The sequence below is a fragment of the Procambarus clarkii genome, chromosome 48, assembly GCF_040958095.1.
Source record: "Procambarus clarkii isolate CNS0578487 chromosome 48, FALCON_Pclarkii_2.0, whole genome shotgun sequence".
NCBI classification, from domain to species: domain Eukaryota; kingdom Metazoa; phylum Arthropoda; class Malacostraca; order Decapoda; family Cambaridae; genus Procambarus; species Procambarus clarkii.
The window spans coordinates 18993252-19013599 of NC_091197.1; the positions used below are offsets into that span (position 1 = coordinate 18993252).

General features: G+C 45.1%; 1 protein-coding gene across 1 annotated transcript in view; it reads right to left on the reverse strand.

The window, feature by feature from the left end:
• The window catches only part of LOC123764808 (cell adhesion molecule Dscam2), a 256731-nt gene that overhangs the window by 58974 nt on the left and 177409 nt on the right, over positions 1-20348 (reverse strand). Inside the window, 2 exon segments of the mRNA XM_069302763.1 lie at positions 12392-12550; positions 20010-20147. Coding sequence (XP_069158864.1) covers positions 12392-12550; positions 20010-20147 — 297 coding nt within the window.

Genomic DNA, 20348 nt, shown 5'->3' on the forward strand with positions numbered 1-20348 from the left:
CAGAACGAAGTTCAGAGAGAGAGAAGGGATCATTATAGGGAAGCTGAAGATGAGTGCAGAAATCTAAAGGACGAGACTCAAGGACAGGTTTACGAAGAAGGAAAGATTGGGGAAGATGAAGACCAGAGCTAACAGAAGAAAAGTGGGAACCCAGTTCGGAAGCGACCTGCAACGGGTCCGCCACAAGAGTATCATGGAGGTGAAGGACCGGTGAAACATCGGGAACGAACTTGCCCGCTATCTTGCGGATACGCTTCCAGATCTGGGCCAGAGGGGTTTCGGACGTAATTGTCGAGACATAAGATGCCCAACATTCACGTTTAGCCGTACGGATGGCCCTACGGGCCACCGCACTCGCTTTCCGAAAGAAAAGAAAAGAATCGGTCGTCTGCCTACGGCGGTGCTTCTTCCAGGCTGCACGCTTACAGCGGACAGCCCGAGCACAGTCCGCATTCCACCAGGGAACGCACTTCCGTGGACCCCGAGAGGAAGAGCGAGGAATAGAGCGGAGGGCAGCGTCGAAGACAGTGTCATGAAAAAGGAGGAGAGCGCGAGAGAGGGGCAGAAGGGAGAGGTCAGAGAGAGTAGCACTGAGGGAAAACAGGGTCCAGTCCGCCTTAGCAAACTGCCACCTAGGGAAAGAGAGGGAAGGGCGAAAAGAGAAAAAGGAAACAAGGATGGGGAAATGATCACTTCCATGGAGGTCATCAAGAACCTGCCATGTGAAATCTAAGTAAAGAGAAGAAGAGCAGAGAGAAAGATCAAGACAAGAAAGGGTGCGAGTTCGAGAGTCCAAATGAGTGGGCTCACCAGAATTCAGAAGAGACAGGGAAGAAGAGAGGAGAAACGGCTCAAGGAGGCGACCCCGGGTATTCGTCAGAACGTCACCCCAAAGAGAATGACGACAATTGAAGTCACCCAGCAGGAGCACAGGCTCCGGCAAGGAGTCTAGGAGGTGTTTCAAATCAGGAAGAGAGAGCGGGACACTCGGGGGGAGATAAATGGAACAAACTGTGTACCATTTCCCCACAAAGATACGAGCAGCAGAACAATGGAGAGGCGAAGGAAAAAGTAAAGGAACAAAGGGAACATCAGCCCGAATCAAGAGAGCAGAAGAATTAGAAGCCCCAGCAATGGCTGGGGGGGGGGGAGAGAAAGGAATAGCCACGAAAACGACCAGGACGAGCACCAAGCATCGGCTCCTGGAGACAGACACAAAGGGGCGAAAACCGCGAAACCAGAAGTTGGAGTTCGAGGAAATTGGCGTAATAACCTCGAACGTTCCATTGAAGAATGGACAACGACGAGAAGAGAAAGGACAAAAACAGAGAACAAGGAAGAAACAAAGGCGAAAGACCAACAGAGCACGTTAAAGAATATCAGGGTCGGGATCAGGGTCAGCAAAGTCAGGGTTAGGGGGCATGGGTAAACTGAGCAAAGACGGAGGGAAGGAAACGGGAGAACAGATCAGAGGTGGGCGGGCAGGGTCCGGAGGAGGAGGAGGAGGAGGAGGAGGAGGAGGAGGAGACAACGGAGAGGAGCAGTCAAGGACAGCAGCAGGAAGAGGGGGAGTAGAAAGAGAGGAGCGCACCCCAGCAAGAGCAGCAACCGAAAGGGAAGCAGGGGCCAAAGAAACCTCCATAGCAGGAACAGGGGGCGCAAGCACTGAAACGGGAGTGGAAGGAGCAACAGAGCCAGAAGGAGGAGCTGAGGAAGAAAGCGAAGCCTTCTTACCCGCCGGGGAAGAGGAAGGAGAGGAGCCAGGCTTACGCTTCTGACTTAAAGAGACCGGTGTCCCAGCAACTACGTACCGGGCAACGGACTCCAGTGTCTCAACAGGAGAAGCCGAACGAGAGCACACACGACGGCCGTTAGGAGAGCGATGGACATCCGCCCGCACCGACAGGCGGCGGGGAGAGCCGATAGATGGAGGAAGAGGATGGGAAGGAGGATCGGAGGGGGACGAGGAAGGAGACACAGAAGACACGACAGACCGGGTAGAAGGAAGGGGAACCCCAGACAGAGGACCAGGAGGAGGATCCTTCGGGAGAGAACCCAAAGGGACAGAGGAGGGGGCAGTGGGCGCATCAGGGTCCAAGGCCTGGAAACGGTTGTGAGTCTGAGGAAGGCGGGAAGGACGAGGAGAGGAAGAGCGCAACACGCGAGCATAAGAGATATTAGCATAAGGCGGGAGCCGGCGAACCTGGCGCCTCGCCTCAGGAAAAGATAAACGCTCCCGGTGCTTCAAGTTGAGGACGGCTGCCTCAAGCTTGTAATGGACACACGCACGGGAGAAGGTAGGATGGGCCTCACCGCAGTTGAGGCAACGAGCCTGGGGAGAAGCGCACTCCGACTTAGAGTGACCTTCGCCACCACACAAAGGACAGAGAGAGACAGTCCCGGAGCAGCGGAGGGCACCATGCCCAAACCTCCAGCACTTGTTGCAGAGCCGAGGAGAAGGAATGTACTCCTGGACAGAGCACCTGGCACCAGCAAGAATGACAGAGGGTGGAAGGGTCCTACCATCAAAGGTAATCTTCACAACCCGGAGGGGTTGACGGCGACTACCACGAGGGGGACGAGTAAACGTGTCCACCTGGAGAATAGAATGGCCCTGGGCAGCGAGGATATGTCGAATATCGTCGTGGCAGTCGCGTAGGTCCCGAACACCGGTCGCAACATGGGGCGGGAGCAAAATAGTGCCAACACTGGCATTCAACTGGACGTTCTTCGAGACCCGAACGGGGGTCTCGCCAAGGCAGGATAAGGCAGCCAAGCGGGAAGCAGCATCCTGAGAAGGAGCAGCAACGACACGCGTACCGAGACGAGTGGGGTTAAAAGTAATGGAGGCATCCACGGAATCAATGAGATGTCGATGAAGGGAGAAATCGTCAGGAGGCGCAGAATCAAGAGGGAGGAGATCAAAATATTTGGCCCACGAAGCGGGACCAAACAAGGCTTGATAGGTAGCAGAACTGGAAGGAATCGAGCGAGGGCGGCCGTGACGAGAACGGCGGTGAGAACCCCCAGAGAGAGAGGGGTTAAAAGGCGCAGTAGTAACAACTAGAGAAGGAGCCGCGCCAGGGGACGAGGTAGTCACCACTGGGGGCTTGGGGCTCGACCCAACCACAGAGGAGGGAGGGGAGCCAGGGGAAGGAGTCAGAGAGGCCAAAGGAGGAGCAAGGTCGGGGCCCAATGCAGCGGAGGCTACAGAGCCCGGTCTTCCAATACGGACCGACTCGGGGGCTTGGTCGCCCACCCCACGAGCCTGAAAAGGTAAGCCAGAAGCAGCCGAAACAGGGGTTATCATCTTGACGAAATTATGAATTCACTCACGAATGTGCCCCCACACCCACCATGGAGCCACAATTAGAGGCAGGACACCCAACAAGAAGCTATCGCCGATCTTGTCGGGGCCTCCTAGGGGTGCGTCGTGAGTATACGCCCCACAAACGCCACCTTAAGAAACCGACAGTCCGTCGAGATCGGGTTCAGTGACGAAGTGGGGATTGACAATAAAAGGTTCCCCTCGCTCTCGACGTCGGGTACTGCAGTTCTACGGGTGCAAGAGTATGCCTCCTCAAGCACCCGGGCGTCAAAGTAGAAGAAGTCCAAGGGAAGAACCAGAACGAGCAAAAGGTCGGCAGGAAACGGCAAGCAGATAGGAGAAGAGGGGGGAGAAAAACGAAACAGAAGGAAAAGGAAAAGATGCCCAGCAGAATTGGAGAGGACGGCAGCAGGAGCACAAGGCTAGAAAAGGACAGAGGACTGTCCCAAGGAGCATCACACTCCGGCAGCCGCCCACTAAGCCCCCAGACGGCGACAACGAGCTGAGCGGGGAGGGGGGTGACGTCACAAGTCCTCTGCGCACGTCACGTTTCCAGCGATGACGTCGTCGTCTTTGCACACGGCCCGTCACATATTGTTGACATCTTGATTCCATAAAGTTGCTCAGATTACGCAACTTATTTCCTCTTCAATACTATCCAATGACGGTTGCTTGTATTAAATCATTCCTTTGGGTTCTCTGCAGGGCCCAGTGAGGGGCAACGCTCACTCTGAGGCAGGGCCTACATCATGAGGCTATATGGGGTTCAAACACTAATTAGCATACATTTTTTTATAAATTTTTTATTATTTATTTTTTTATTAATATATTTATAATATACTGCCTCCAAGGTGCATATATAACTTAATATAGTATGTGTGTGTGTGTACTTACCTAGTTGTACTCGCCTAGTTGTGCTTGCGAGTACAGCATTGTGTTACTTGTTACTTTACGCCAGTCCGACTCCTCGCCCCCCTCACTGTCACTCTCTGACACCTGTCTGTCAGGTAATTCCTTACCCATGATAGTGCGTTTCCGTCTACTCCCGCCTGCCTCTCAAGTTTGTATAGTAACTTTCTATGTGGTACTGTATCAAAGGCTTTTTGGCAGTCCAGAAATATGTTGTTACGGTAATCTGCTTAGGAAGAAGATCCTGCCTATTCCCTTTACCGCCTATTCACCAACGTATCTGTATGCTCCAACATAAGGAATCAACATCAACAACAACAACAATACATGTTCCGAAGCCTCAGTGTCTGGACAGACACCCCACTCCCCTTCCACCCTCTAGTACCCAAGACACCTGCACACATGCTGTCTGGGCAGAGACCCAGCGCCACTTGCAGGTCGAGCAAGCACTAAATGCTAGTTTAATTGCCGCCGATGGTTACCCACAACATCAGCGCCATCTATGCTGGCCTGCCCATATAAAAGGAGTTCACCGGCATCCAGTCCTTAGAATACACTTCATGCTCTCAGCAGTAACATATACTGTCGCCTCCCCACGAGAGAGTAGATGCGTACAGCTTTTGTATAAAGTAATTTGCACCTTTTTTGCTGAATGTAAAAACTCCTCTGTATTTTTATTTCTTTTCATAATATTGTGTCTTAGACAAGTGAATAAGGGGCTTTGTTTTATATGTTATTAAAGTAATTTTTGTTATATTAAATGTTTTAAGTGTTTATTCTCTTTGTTTCACCTGCAGCTTTCATAGTGTAGCGGTCACATGCAGTGTTATTTACTTTATTTTACTATTTTTATTAATGTGCAATTGGCACAACACCAGCCAGATTAGCCACTGCTCTATTTCAGATTATCGTTACCGTGCAATCTGCCCACCTTCTCTGTCTTGCCTTATTTTCGTTACCTTATCATAAAACTCCAGGAGGTTCGTTAGGTATGTTTTCCCTTCTCTAAAACCATGTTGTTGTTTACTTACAAACCTAATTCTTTCTAAGTTTGTAACTAGTCTTCCCCTTATAATTCTCTCAAGCACTTTGCAGGAAAAGCCTGTGAGTGACACTGGTCTGCAGTTAAGTGTTTCTTCTCTATCTCCTTTCTTGTAGATAGGCACCATATTTGCTTTCTTCCAGTAGCTGGGCAATTCCCCCCCTGTGTAAATGATTAATTATAGATTAGTGCTAGAGGTATGCTGAGGGCCTGTGCTGCTTCTTTTAACATCCATGGTGATACTCTATCTGACCCAGTAGCTTTAGTTACATCCAGAGATGCTAGCTGTAATCCTACTTCTTCTGCTGTTACCTCAGTAACTAGTAGTTTCTTGTCAGGAGTTGCTTCCTCATCTAATTCTGGGAGCTATCCAGCCTCAGTAGTGAACACTGAGAGAAAGGGAGTCGGTGGGCCGAGCGGACAGCACACTGGACTTGTGATCCTGTGTTCCTGGGTTCAATCCCAGGCGCCGGTGAGAAACCATGGGCAGAGTTTCTTTCACCCTATGCCCCTGTTACCTAGCAGTAAAATAGGTACCTGGGTGTTAGTCAGCTGTCACGGGCTGCTTCCTGGGGATGGAGGCATGGTCGAGGACCGGGCCGCGGGGACACTAAAGCCCCGAAATCATCTCAAGATAACCTCAAGATAACACTCCATGGAAGCTGGCATTGAGCTCCTCACAAATTTCTTTATCATTTTCTGTATACTGGCCTCCCCCTTTTTCGTAACCTGGTTACTTGGTCATTCACTGTCATTTCCCTTCTTATATGACTATGCAGGAGTTTCCGTTGACTCTTTGCTTCTCAGTTCAGAGATGGAACTGAGAACAGTGTTCCAACAATACATGCTCAGCTCCATCATGTAGTGTACAGTGTTCCAACAATACATGCTCAGCTCCATCATGTAGTGTACAGTGTTCCAACAATACATGCTCAGCTCCATCATGTAGTGTACAGTGTTCCAACAATACATGCTCAGCTCCATCATGTAGTGTACAGTGTTCCAACAATACATGCTCAGCTCCATCATGTAGTGTACAGTGTTCCAACAATACATGCTCAGCTCCATCATGTAGTGTACAGTGTTCCAACAATACATGCTCAGCTCCATCATGTAGTGTACAGTGTTCCAACAATACATGCTCAGCTCCATCATGTAGTGTACAGTGTTCCAACAATACATGCTCAGCTCCATCATGTAGTGTAACACCAGGACAGTGTTCCAACAATACATGCTCAGCTCCATCATGTAGTGTACAGTGTTCCAACAATACATGCTCAGCTCCATCATGTAGTGTAACACCAGAACAGTGTTCCAACAATACATGCTCAGCTCCATCATGTAGTGTAACACCAGAACAGTGTTCCAACAATACATGCTCAGCTCCATCATGTAGTGTACAGTGTTCCAACAATACATGCTCAGCTCCATCATGTAGTGTAACACCAGAACAGTGTTCCAACAATACATGCTCAGCTCCATCATGTAGTGTAACACCAGGACAGTGTTCCAACAATACATGCTCAGCTCCATCATGTAGTGTAACACCAGGACACAATGGTCACTTGCTCCTAGTGGTATTTCATGCTCTAAGTTCTCAATATCTTCCTCATTCTGGATGAAGATCAAGTCCAGTAGACTTAGTGTATCTCCTTCCCCTTTCTCTTTGTGTCCCCCTTTACCTATTGGGTTAAGAAGTTTCTTTATCCAACTTCCACTAATTTCGCTCCCCACGATTCTACCCTAGCATGCGGATTTTTGGTTTCCCAATCAATCTCTCCATGAATTAGGTCCCCCATGACTAGAAGTTTAGCTCACATTCTGTGTGCCACTGTTGCTCCTCTCTGCAATGATCATTCATGCTTTGTTGTTGTGATCATATTCCTGCCTGGGTCTTCTGTTGCTTGGTGGAGGGTTGTAAATTTCCAGGACCACAATTATTTTTCAATCTGCTGTCAGTGTCACAATAATGGCGTCTGTGTGTGCGTTTTCACTCTGATTTTCAAGTTCTTTGAACTTCCACTTCCATTTTACTATGAGTGAACTCCTCCTCCTCCTTGCCTTTGTTGTCTCTCTTTCCTGATCATTTGGGAATCCCACTGGGAATATTGCATCAGAGATCATACACATGAAAATGAATGATATTCTTACTTCCATGTGTGTGTGTGTGTGTGTGTGTGTGTGTGTGTGTGTGTGTGTGTGTGTGTGTGTGTGTGTGTGTGTGTGTGTGTAAATTAAGAAAAACAACACCAAGAGCGCATGTTGGAAGGGACGGCCTTGCTGTTATAGCTACGTACGGGACTTACCGTGACTAGCGCCAAACTTATTTTGTTGAAATGGGACTTGATAACGGCGAGGGACTTCCTGTTTGCAGCGTGGGACCTTTCGAAACAGGACTCTGTAGTCACTGACTAACACGTACCGTTGGCGAATTAGAAATTAACATTATTGACAGAATGAGTCACACCGTTAGTGAAGTGTCACTTGCTCTGAGTAAAGTTTATTTTTGTTGGTAAAGAAACGCTTGTCCTTAAGGGATGACCTGTCCGGAACCCACGAGTGGGTAAGGCCAGGTCATCCCTATTGCCTCATAGGGGTCCGCAGGGACCCCCATGCGCATACATGATATCCCTCCCGCTCCGGGGCCTTGTTAGGAGCTTCCACTATGAATAGTTTTTTCCATGTATGCCGATGTCAAGTCACCAATCCTGCCGCTTAGGCAGCTTGTTGTTTTGCCTTCAGCTTTAGTTCTTTTTTTAATGATATACTGTGCACCTTTCCCTTTGTGTGCCGTGTCCCATATGAGAAAAACCATATACAAAATAATTTTTAATTTTGTGTATGCTATTTTCATGTTATTATTGTGTTATTATTATCATCTTAACTCTTGTGGGTTGTGATGAGATCTGCCATTTATGTGTATTTTAGTTTGTGTTTGATAGGGTATTAGGTATGCTTAGGGGTGCCTTCTCGCCATGCCCTGTGGCTGGGGGGATTGGTGCCCTGAAGCTACATAAACACCCTATACCCCCCCGAAGTGGTAAGGGGAGTTAGGGGACAACAATAGACATTTAAGTGAATAAAGTAAAAAATTAAAGTGAATAAGGCGTAAAATTAGGTCTCACTCCTCTCATTACACATAAAATTCCCCTTGAACAAGGAACTACGCCTATTTATGTACCAGCTTACCGTCTTCCCCATTCTCAGAGAGCAGAAGCAGATAGACTTGTAGAAGAAATGTTACAGAGTGATGTAATTGAATCGAGTAATTCGCCATGGAACGCTCCATTGATTCTTGTACCAAAGCGAGATGGGACTTGGAGACCTGTAATCGATTATCGCAAGCTTAACAGAGTAACAATACCTGATCGTTTCCCACTTCCAGTTCTAAATGATTTGTTGCAAAGTATTGGTCGAAACAAAGTATTCTCAACGTTAGATTTGTTGCAGGGATTCTGGCAAATCCCCCTTGATGAGGAAAGTAAACAATTGACAGCCTTTAGTACTCCCAATGGTCATTTTCATTTCAAAAGAATGCCGTTTGGTTTGCGTAGTAGTCCAATAACCTTTTCACGGCTCATGACAAATCTATTTCGTAGATTGATAGGAAGTACGCTTCTAGTTTACCTTGATGATCTCATAATCATGTCGCAAGATGTTCAGACTCATTTCCAGAACCTTGAGAAAGTACTTGCAAATCTCGCTGAAGCTAATTTAAAAATAAAGCTTGCAAAATGTTAATTTTTAAAGCAGAAGATTAATTTCCTAGGTCATACAGTTACACCTTCAGGTATTACATTGAATGAATAAAAAATTATTGCTGCCCGTGATTTTCCAACACCTCGTACCGCAGAAGCCGTAAGACAGTTCACAGGTCTTGTAGGATTATATCGTGCATTTATTGCTGGATTCTCTATTATAGCCGCTCCGCTTTACAAGTTGCAAAGAAAAGATGAACCCTTTGTTTGGGGAGAGGCCCAGGATCAGTCATTCAAAAAAACTCAAAGCAGCCTTGATTTCGTCACCTGTCCTTAGGTACCCAGATTTTTCTAAACCTTTTACGTTGGTTACAGATGCTAGTGACATAGGTTTAGGTGCTGCATTACTTCAAACAGAAGGTCACAGAGATCACGCAATAGCTTATGCTAGCCATACTTTATCTAAAGAAGAGAAAAATTATAGTGCAACAGAACGAGAAGCCTTGGCAGTTGTCTGGGCACTTAAACATTTCAAGGATACAATTTATAATTACCCAGTTCATGTTCTTACAGATCACCAACCATTAATTCCCTTGTTCAAAAATAAGAATCCAGTTGGAAAGTTTGCTAGATATTTGCTCACAATTCAAGAATTCAATCCCACATTTGGATATATTCCAGGAAAGCAAAATGTTGTAGCCGATGCGTTTTCTCGACACGTAGCTGCGATTCAGTTAAATTACCCAGCATTAGATGCTACAGTAGTAGAAACGGAACAAAGACAAGACCCCATATGGGCACCCGTCATTAAATTTTTGACTAAGCAAGACACTCGCCCGATTCATAAACCGCCAGTACCATTGAAAGAACTAGTTATGTTGGACAATTTACTGTGTAGAGTAGTAAAGCTAGGGACAGCCCCGAGGAAATGTTGTCAGTTAGTTGTTCCAGCTGTCTTGGTACCAACTGTGTTAAAAATTATCCATGATGCTCCTGCAAGTGCACATCCAGGAAAGGATCGTACACTCCAACAAGGTCGATTGAAATATTTTTGGCCAAAAATGGCTAAGGAGATTGCTCATTATGTTGACAGATGTTTAACTTGTTTACAGCACAAGGGACATGTTTCAGGACCTAATCCAATTCAGGTGTACCCAGCAACTAAAGCTCCTTGGGAACGAATATCGATGGATTTATTGACAAATTTTGCGGAAACAGAGAAAGGGAACAAACATTTGCTTGTAATGGTCGATAATTTTTCACGGTTTTGCGAACTAGTTCCTATCCCGAACAAAACAGCAGAAACCATAGCCAGCGCATTCCATGACCAAATAATTTGTAGATATAGTATGCCTAAAGTAATCCTTTCAGATAATGGACCAGAATTCAGTAATAGTATTCTAACTAGCTTGTGTGAATTATATAACATCAAAAAATGTAGCATCATGCCTTATCATCCGGCAAGTAATGGACTAGCTGAACGTACTAACAGGAAAGTGTTAGATGCCTTGAGAGTCACGTTGAATTTTGATAACAACAATTGGGATGATTTTATACCCTTAATTCAGTGTGCTATAAATTCTTCAATTAATGTTTCTACTGGTGACACACCTCACGCTATTCTTTATGGTACAGATAAGATCCTCCCTAATGAATTGATTAACGTACCTCCTACTCCCTTATATAACGTAGATGATTTTGTTCAAGTGAAGCGTAGACAGATGCAATTAGTATTCAAGAAAATACGAGAACAACTGTCCAAAGCAACAGCCGAGTTCACTCTAGCAAGAAATGCACGAACTAAACCCAGTAAAATAACTATTGGATCTGTAGTAATGATACTTAACCAACACAGGTCTGGTCCTATGTACAAGTTAACTAAGAAATTTTTGGGTCCATATAAGGTAATCGAGCTTATTAAAGGTAACAAATACAGACTTAAGAACTTGTTAACAGGAGAGTATATAAATGAACATTTAGACCACATGAAGTTAGCTAAAATGACTGTTGACGAGACTGATGAGGAAGATGACAATGAACTTACCCAGACAGATACTCCTACTCGGACACCACCTTCTGTGGTTGACAGACCACTTGATGTTCAGCAACCAGATACTAGCAATTATAATCTTAGATCTAGACCTCTCGTTTCAACCGTGCACTCACCACATGTCCATTGGCTAGATGTTAACGAGGATATCTCTCAAGATGATAGTTTGTCGCATGAAGTTTCACCTGTTCCGGACCTTCAGTCAGAGCCAGAGTTGTATAGTGCTCTGGATGAGCTAGGTGTAGATATCCACAGAATTTATAATTGAATGCACTCTGCAGTTATTCTGTTGTTTTGAAAAAAAAAAAAAAAAAAAAAAAAAACTCATTTGCAGTATTTCTACCACATGTGTCTTATTATTACCATTATATATAATGTATAGTTTTTCTCAGCTTTATTTGGTTATAAATTAGATGCCATTGTTAAGTCTACCACCATTTGTATTTTTACAGTGCTTGACATAGGAGTTATTATTGTTCTAGCAACCACATTGAGGCCAGTGAATCCTGACTGCTATCACGCAGATGTTAGTCTTCTTGATCCAGGTCTTGTATATGCTTGTAAATATATTGCACATTATATATATTGTACATTGGTCTTGTAAATATATTGTATTATTTCAGAAAAAAAAGAGAAAAAAAAAAAAAAAATCATTATCTATCTTGAAATTCAATTGTGGTTGTTAGGTCAGAACTTTGTTCCATTAATGTAATAATTGTTTAATTTTGTATGGTTTTCAAGCGCATGCCATTGACACATGTTAATAATTTTGTTTAGGCAATACCTTGAGTTGTATTGTTCATATCTGATCAGTAGACATACACATGTTCTTAATACTCTGGTTTAATCAAAGAATTGTTACCATGATTTTCACCTATTATGATGAATTTTTTTTTGGTGCATATATGCCGAGTTGTTAGTATTACGCACACCTGATCTTCTTTCAATGTTTTATTATGCAAATTTCACATGTAAGCCATTATTGAATGCCACCGAGGTCCTTTCAGTATCATTGTAACTATATAGCTAGCCAGAGCTTGTCGACAAGGGACGTCGACTTGGTAGCGTGTCCGAGCGGTGTTATACTCAAATTCTGTCAGTTGAAATGTAACCAATCACAGGCGAGTAGGCCTCTGACGTCATGCCAGACAGAGGAGCATCAGGCATGCTCCCAGCAGCCTCAGTTATCCTCACAGACTCAGAGTAGAAGGACCTCGGCTAGGCAGATATATACCTTGCTATCTCAGTCAATAAATATATACAGAAGCGACTACTGTGTCTACCTTCTACCCCGAACAAGGCAAACGAATACATTGAGTCCCACTACTGACGTGACAAGTGGGCGTTACAGGGGTGAAACTTACCGTCAGTGGCGTGGTGGGAGTGGGTGGTGGGCGTGGCGATGATGGTGTAGCCTTGGACGGGGGCGTGGGCGCAGTGTGTAGGTGGGGGCGACCACCACACCCGCACCCCGCCCCGCCCTGACCCGCGGCACGACACTCCTGCCGGCGGACATGACGGCGCTGCGGGAGGAGAATATATATATATCTATGAGCGTCTGTCCACGGCTGGCGGTCAGATGCTAGCGGCTAGCCTCACCCAACATTACAGGGTGACCGGCGAGATGGGGAGCAGGGGGTGACCAACATAGGCGAGTCCGGGTCACCAGGATTACTCATCTGTGCTTGTGTTTTATTAATTTCAAGGCTAATGTACTGGATTTAAAATGTTGAAAAGCGTAATTAATCCTTTTAAGAAAATATTTCATATATAAACTACACAAAGACTGAAGGACAAGTCTGCAGCTGTGATCTCATCACTTTTTTATATACTAATAATAAGGCCTTAATTGCACAGTTAATTATTATGATGGCTGGTGATCTGGCAGTCTAAGGCGCCCAGGAGACGTTTTGGTCGAGGCTCAGCGAGGGTCGGCCTCCACACGCAGTAGAGATGTTCCTTTAGATTTCGAGAAGCTGCAAAATTCAGATTCCCAGAAACATGTGACTGGGATTAGTGAAGAGCCAAGAGCTTCCTCTGCAGCACGTGGGTGCGTCTTGGGTATCTTACCCCACAGCTTCTTACCACAGATTCTTTCTCATAGAGAGATCTCGAACACTGGAGACGTCCACAAGATTAAAAAAATCTTCCTGAATATCACCAACAGAATCCATATCTGTATGAAATAATCAATGAATGATTATTTCTTGATTAGCTATTATTACCCTTTCTCTTCTTTCTATTTTTTGCACATTTTTAAAAGAGTTCCGTGATGACCTTTTTGAAGTTTTGCCGTGATGCTTCCATGCCATGTTCACCTATTAGCGCCCTCCAGGAGATGTTCACCTATTAGCGCCCTCCAGGAGATGTTTACCTATTAGCGCCCTCCAGGAGATGTTCACCTATTAGCGCCCTCCAGGAGATGTTTGCAGCTCCTATCATTCCTTGATAGCCATATCTGTATGGAATAATGAAGCGTATCCTTGACTTTAAGGAAAAGAAGGTAGCGATCCAATTGTATAAATCTATGGTGTGCCTCCATTTGGATTACTGTATACAAGCATGGAGACCTCATCTTCAGAAGGACATAGCTGCTCTGGAGAAGGTGCAACACCGGGCAACAAAAATCATTCCAGAGCTAAGTCAACTCGTGTATCAGGAACGATTGAGGGCCACGGGGCTAACAACACTACAAACCAGGCATGGCAGGGCGAATCTCATTGAAACTTAAAATACTGAACAATTTAGAGGATGTTGATCCGGACAATTTTTTCAAGAGGTTAGATGTACAACAAACAAGGAGTAACTGTTTCAAGCTCAACAAGCTACAATGTAGGACTGAGAACAGGAGATGCTTTTTCACCCACAGGGTTATTAACCCATTGGAACTGCCTACCCACCGAAGCCGTAAATGCCAAAATTGTTAAATTTTAAAGTCCAACTGAAGAAGATCATCACAGCAAATGGGGGGACCTTCGACAAGCCACTGGCTTTCTGTCCTCGTCGAGGTACAGAAAGTTAGTGGCCTTCAGGTATATTCACGAAAATATTATATAATTGTTCTAACTTTAATCATTTTCACACATTCATGGAAAGTATCTTCTTGCTTCATTTTGCAGTGAGGTGATCATTATTAAATTTGGCGCGTGTTGTGCATTAGAGGCGTCCTGCACGCCAACATTAGAGGTGTCCTGCACGCCAACATTAGAGGCGTCCTGCACGCCAACATTAGAGGCGTCCTGCACGCCAACATTAGAGGCGTCCTGCACGCCAACATTAGAGGTGTCCTGCACGCCAACATTAGAGGTGTCCTGCACGCCAACATTAGAGGTGTCCTGCACGCCAACATTAGAGGCGTCCTGCACGCCAACGAGTCTCTCACATGTCGAGATCCTTCCCTTGCTTTAGTCCGTGTTGTGGTGCAACTCTGGCAAAGTCAGCGACAACATCACCTTCCTTGCAAAGATTTGTCGAGAACATTTAGCAGATATACCATCAAGATAAGTAAGATGAATAACCCACTTTGGGTCACTTAACTCTGCGCGGAACATCTGAGACTTCTCCTTGACATTACGACTGAAGAACGGCTTCAGCTCTACCTGTAGTTCAAAAACTTTCTTGGCAACATTTCTTTGAGAACAATGGAATCTATTTGATAAAAAAAAAGTTTCATGCTCATAATCAAAATCTGAGCACAGATATGTAAACAGTATTGTGAACACTTGACTAGACGAAGTTGACGACTAACACTGCGGTGTCAATCACTTCCTTAGGTTCATAGTCATTGTGGTGTCAGTCACTTCCTTACGTTCAGTGGGCAGTATTTTTCACTAGGGATAGGCGAGTCCCCTTATAAATCTCAGGAGTTGCTTCAGGTAAGAGTTTCTCAGCTTAAAAATCCCTATCATCAGCAGGTCCGAGTCAGAACCCCTGACACAACCTTCTCGTACCAGAGACGACCCAACACTTAAATGGTGCAGCCCCCAAAAAAGAGTCTACCACAAAAAGACTCCTAAATACCACTATTTTGGTTGACCAGGTCACTAGCGGAAATCCCCATGTGTATATATATATATATATATATATATATATATATATATATATATATATATATATATATAGGTTCAGTCGTTAGAGCACTAGGTGGGGTTACACACGTGCAGAGCCGTAACACAACATGCTCTAGCCACTAGACCAGGAGCTGTCATTACGACACGGAAGGTTGAGAGCTACATTATGCAGATCAGTCACCAGGTCTCCAGCCAGTGGCGCTGCTGACGGACAAGTAATTATCAAAAGAAAGCACCATGCTGGTGAGACTATGAAGCACCATCAGTCTTGCTGGATATTCAAAAAGGTGCTAAAAGTCAAAATTTATGCGGACAAAATAACATAAGTCGAGCAATAACAGAGGTATTGGATTCACCAAGGATTTTGTCAAGGGACACATGTCCTCGAGGGACACTAAGAGAGCAAGACACACGATCGTCCTGAAAATCTGGACATTCCACAAGGAGGTACACGACTAAGTGAGACAATGCAGTTAGGACAATATGGAGCAGGGCAGCATTCCATTAAATGTCCTTGAGTTAAGCATGCATGGCCAGTACGTAACCTAGTTAAAGCCATTTCCCTCCGTCTAGTACGCCTAGGCGATAGGTTACCTCAAAGAGTGTGTAGTTTGTTACCTGCAACCTCAGACCATCGACCCTGCCAGCAATCTGGGATGGTGGAATGAATGACTAGGTAGAAATCTCATTAAGGAATACCTTCAGCACACACAAATTTGATCAGGAAAGACAACAGAGTAGTCTACACCGTCGACAGACTTAGACCCATCTTTAAAGAGAACGATGGAGCGGGAGTTCAATGTGTTCAGGAAAAGGCGTTTCATAACTGTAGGAGGGGTAGAAGCCTTTGTCATGTGGGTCAAGGTCTTGCAAAACTTTGCAAGTGGGACCCTTGATGGGGACAAGGATGGAACGACACGAGGAGATATATTGCTAACATGAACCAAGAGGGAATCTTAAAAACGAGACATCCGCACAGAAAAAAATGAAGGCAGTTAAAGGGAAGAGGGGCCCACATGAGAGGTAACTTTCAAAGAATCGCATAAGTGAGAGTGAGGATGTTTGCAGGGACCGCGCAAGGCAGCGAAGGCAGTAACGATCACAACGACCCTGTAGAGACAGGATTCCGGCTTCAGCATACAGGCTCAGAGAAGGGGATAAACGAAAGAAATGCCCAAAACGCTTTGCGTAATAGTGGCTTTAGGCATTGTATGTACTAGCCCTATCTATAAATCCATCACTCTTTGTAAAATCTTTTGTATGTATGTACCTTACCTAAATAAACATTTGATTTTATTTGATTTGAAAGGCACCAGAGGAGAAGCGTAACTCAGTATGGTGGTGAGCATCAAGAAGAAGAGTCGAAGGAGAGGCAAAAAGAGTAGTGAAACAGCCTTAATCGAGTTTAGGCAGCACAAGAGAGGAATGCAGATAGAGGAGTGCATGTATTTGCTTCTCAGAAGGTATGGGACAAGACTAAGGCAAGGTTATTAGAGCATTGAACTCTGAGGAAAGAGATGTGAGGAGACCAAGACAAACGCATGTCAAAGAATAACCTCAAAATTTTAGAAGAATCTTTATACAGAAGAGGACTACCATACTGTGACAAAGTGGGACGATGAATGACCTGCTTCCAAGTAAACGTCCCTGTGCAAGTTTTAGTTGCAGATAACTTTAAACCATGATTTGTGGCCCAGAACGACACGGCATCATTTGCAAGTTGAAGCTGTGTTGGAGGAAAGGTGAGTCATCACCGCGACAGCAGACGGTGAGATTGTAAACACAAAGGACCGAAAAAATCCCATAGGGAAGAAAATAAGGAAGGAAGACCATTGAGGGCAACCAGGAAAATAAAAGAGAAGTGCTCGGAACAATACCTTGGGGAACACTTTCATATTTCAGTCTCACTTTAAATGAACGACTAGAAAGGAAGCTTTGAAGGAAAAGAGGGAGATTGACACAAAGGTCAAAAGAACGTAGATGGGACAGAATATGGTATCTCCTGGTTATGTCATAAGCCTTTTCCAGGTCAAAAAGAATGGCATCAATGGAGGTCTTTGCAGCAAAGGCAGCATGAATGTTGACCTGTAAGTCCACTAAAGCATGTCCTGCTGCGACACTTGTAAAACCCAAATTGAGAGGTGGGAGAGGTGGCGACAGTGTTCCGGAACCACATCAGATGTACATTGACTATACGTTCCACAATTTTGCAGATGCAACCCATCAGGGCAATAGGGTGAAAATCCTTAGGGAAAGTCCCTCGAGTACCAGATTTCCGAATAGGAAGAACCATTCGGAAATGGTTGAGGCTTGACTGCTTCAAGCCAGTCCTCAGGACAAAGGAAGAAACTATCAGGAGAAAGTGCCAAGCCATTCGACTATATAACACTTGGAAGGGATCCAGAGAAGGATTTGGGAAGGGACGGGGGGGGGGGGGGGGTAAAAGAATGGTCCCCAACCACTTGGGCAGTCGAGGATTGAACACCGACCTGCATGAAGCCTGACTGTCGCCCTGCCGTCAAGCCCAAGTGATTGGACCCAATCCTCGGGTACTGACTCCTACCAAATATGGTTATAAATGCTCGTCAAACACCGCTTTCGCATACAAATACGGCCTTGGCATGGAGGCAGTGCTAAAAACTAAGATCTGAGATTCATTTGGGGGCTTATGAGTAAGAAAATTAGAAGGAAAATAAGAACCAGAGATAACAGTTGAAAAGTGCGAACCTAGTTCGTTTGCGATGTATTTCGCATCTGCCACGACAGAACCATGGAGATGAAGGACAGGAGACATGTCTGGAACAAACTTACGGATTTTCTAACGGATTTTCTTCCAGATCTGAGGGAGAGTAACCATAATGGTTGAGATATAAGATAAACAACACTCAAGCTATATAGTTGACCCTATGGGCCACCACACTCTCCTTCCGAAACAAAAACAAAAAACACTCAGGTGTATTTCACTCGGTGTGTTTTCCAGGCTGCACGCTTACAGCAGACAGCCTGAACATAGTTTGAATTTCACCAGGGAATGCACTTTCGAGTGCCATGGAAGGTAGAGCGAGGAACAGATGAGCAACATCGAATACCGCTTCGTGAAAAAGAATTAGGGGCTCGAGGGAGAGGCTGATCAGAGAGGTCGGAAAGAGAATAGTGAATAGAATCCAGTCAGCCTCGTCAAACTATCACCTAGGGGAAAGAGAGGGGAAAACAGAGAAAAAAGAAGGTAACGAGGATGGGGAAATGGTCCTTTATGGAGGTCAATAACCTTCCATGTTAAGTGTAAATAAATAGGAGAGTAGAGAGAAAGAAAAAGACAGGGAAAAGGGTGCCAGTGTGGGAGTCAATGTGAATTGGCTCGCCAGAATTCGGAAGAGACAACAAAGAAGAGGTTTGATGAAAGGTTTGAGAAGGCGGCCACAGGTACTTGTCAGGTCACCACAGAGCATGTCGACAGTTACAATCACCCTAAATGAGCACAGGTTCAGGTAATGAGTATCAGATCTGGAAGAGAAAGCAGAATATTTAGCGGGGAGATAAATGGAAAAGACGATGTACCATTTACTTACAAAGATATAGGCAGCATAGGAAGGAATGTTAGACTGAAAAGGCAGGGGGAACAAAGAATGCAATTATGGATCAAGACAGCAGTAGAGTTAGAGGGTCCCAGCAAAAGCTGGAGGGAAAGAGAAAGAAATAACCACAAAGGTGACCAGGACGAGCATCAAGCATATGGCTCCTTGAGATGTACACAAAGAAATGAAAACTGTGAGATCAGAAGTTCTTGAAAGGTGCCATACAAACCACGTATATTCCGTTGAAGAATAGTCAGTTAAGAACAGAGATAACAGGAATGAACGAAACGGAAAAACTAAAGTCAAATAAACACACTATTGAATATCAGCATTAGTGAAATCAGGAGGAGGTGCTATAGGTAAAGCTAGCAATAATGGGCAAGACGAGGGAGCGGCAAGAAGTGAAACATATCCTCTCACACTAAATTGACAGTCTAGTGTGGGAGGAGGCATCGGAGAGTGGCAGTGAAGGGAACGGGGTGAGGGAGGACATACAGTGGAGTACACTTTATCAAAGACAGCACCAGAGAAGGAAGCAAGGGTCATTGGAGTCTCCATTGTGGGGCAGTGAACGTTGCCTTCGAGATGGGAGGAGAGACAGTGGTGGAAGTAAAAATGCTTGGGGATGAACCATTGCCTTTTTACCTGCCAGGGAGGAACACGAAGTTGGCTGGGAGGGGGATGGACATCAGCTTGGATGGACAGGTGTCGAGGAGGACCAAAAGACAGAAGGCCGAGAAGATAGACGAGTCAATAAGGAAAGGAGGTCACAGAGGACAGAAAAACCAAGAAGAGGGAGGAGGCATGGAGAAGTGACACTGACGACGGATAGAATACAGACAAGGTGGAAACATTAGGCGGTGAATCATGAGGAAGACCCACTATTGCAGAGTGTAACCTTTCCACCGCTGCCCACTGGTTAAGGGGTAGTGTGCAGGATAAACATCAATTGTGACCTTAGCTCTCCATATATGTCAGTTGCTTAATTTAGAGACTGTACTTGTGGTCAGTCTCGAGCCCATTGTTTATGTGATGATGTGCAGCGAATTTTGTAACTAGCTCATCAAGACTATCTTGCTTAGCTAAATAACCTACACGAATAGCCCCATACACATAACAGTCCATTCTCCCTATTTGCCACTGTAAAAAATACAACTGTTTTGCCTAAACACAAAGTTAAGAGCCCAAGAATCTCAGCCTATCAAAGCCAATACATTGAAAACGTTAAAATTACCATTCAATAATTGTTAATAGTGCCCCATACTTTAAACGAAGTGATCGATTCCTACAAAAATGGGATGGGAGGATGATAAAAAAAATTAGATGGGAGGACTTACCCTCGTGGCTTGTGGAGTCAACGATTCTGGGGGAGGAGAGTGGTCCAGGACCCGCTCTGGTGAAGGCTCTGACGGCCACCTCGTACAGCGTCGCCGGCGTGAGGCCCTGCACCTCGTACTGCTCCACACTCTCCACATCTGTCACCCAACACACCCACCTCAGTCTCTTCAAATATGTCGCTGATTTCCGGGTTATATTTTTGACTGACATTGAGCACAAAGGGACCGAAAGTACTCAAATTATTTTGTTTTTATATCATTGAGGTTCATTTGCATCTTAATAGATATATGTATAAATATATATATTTATCTATAAATGAGTAATATGACCTTAATGGG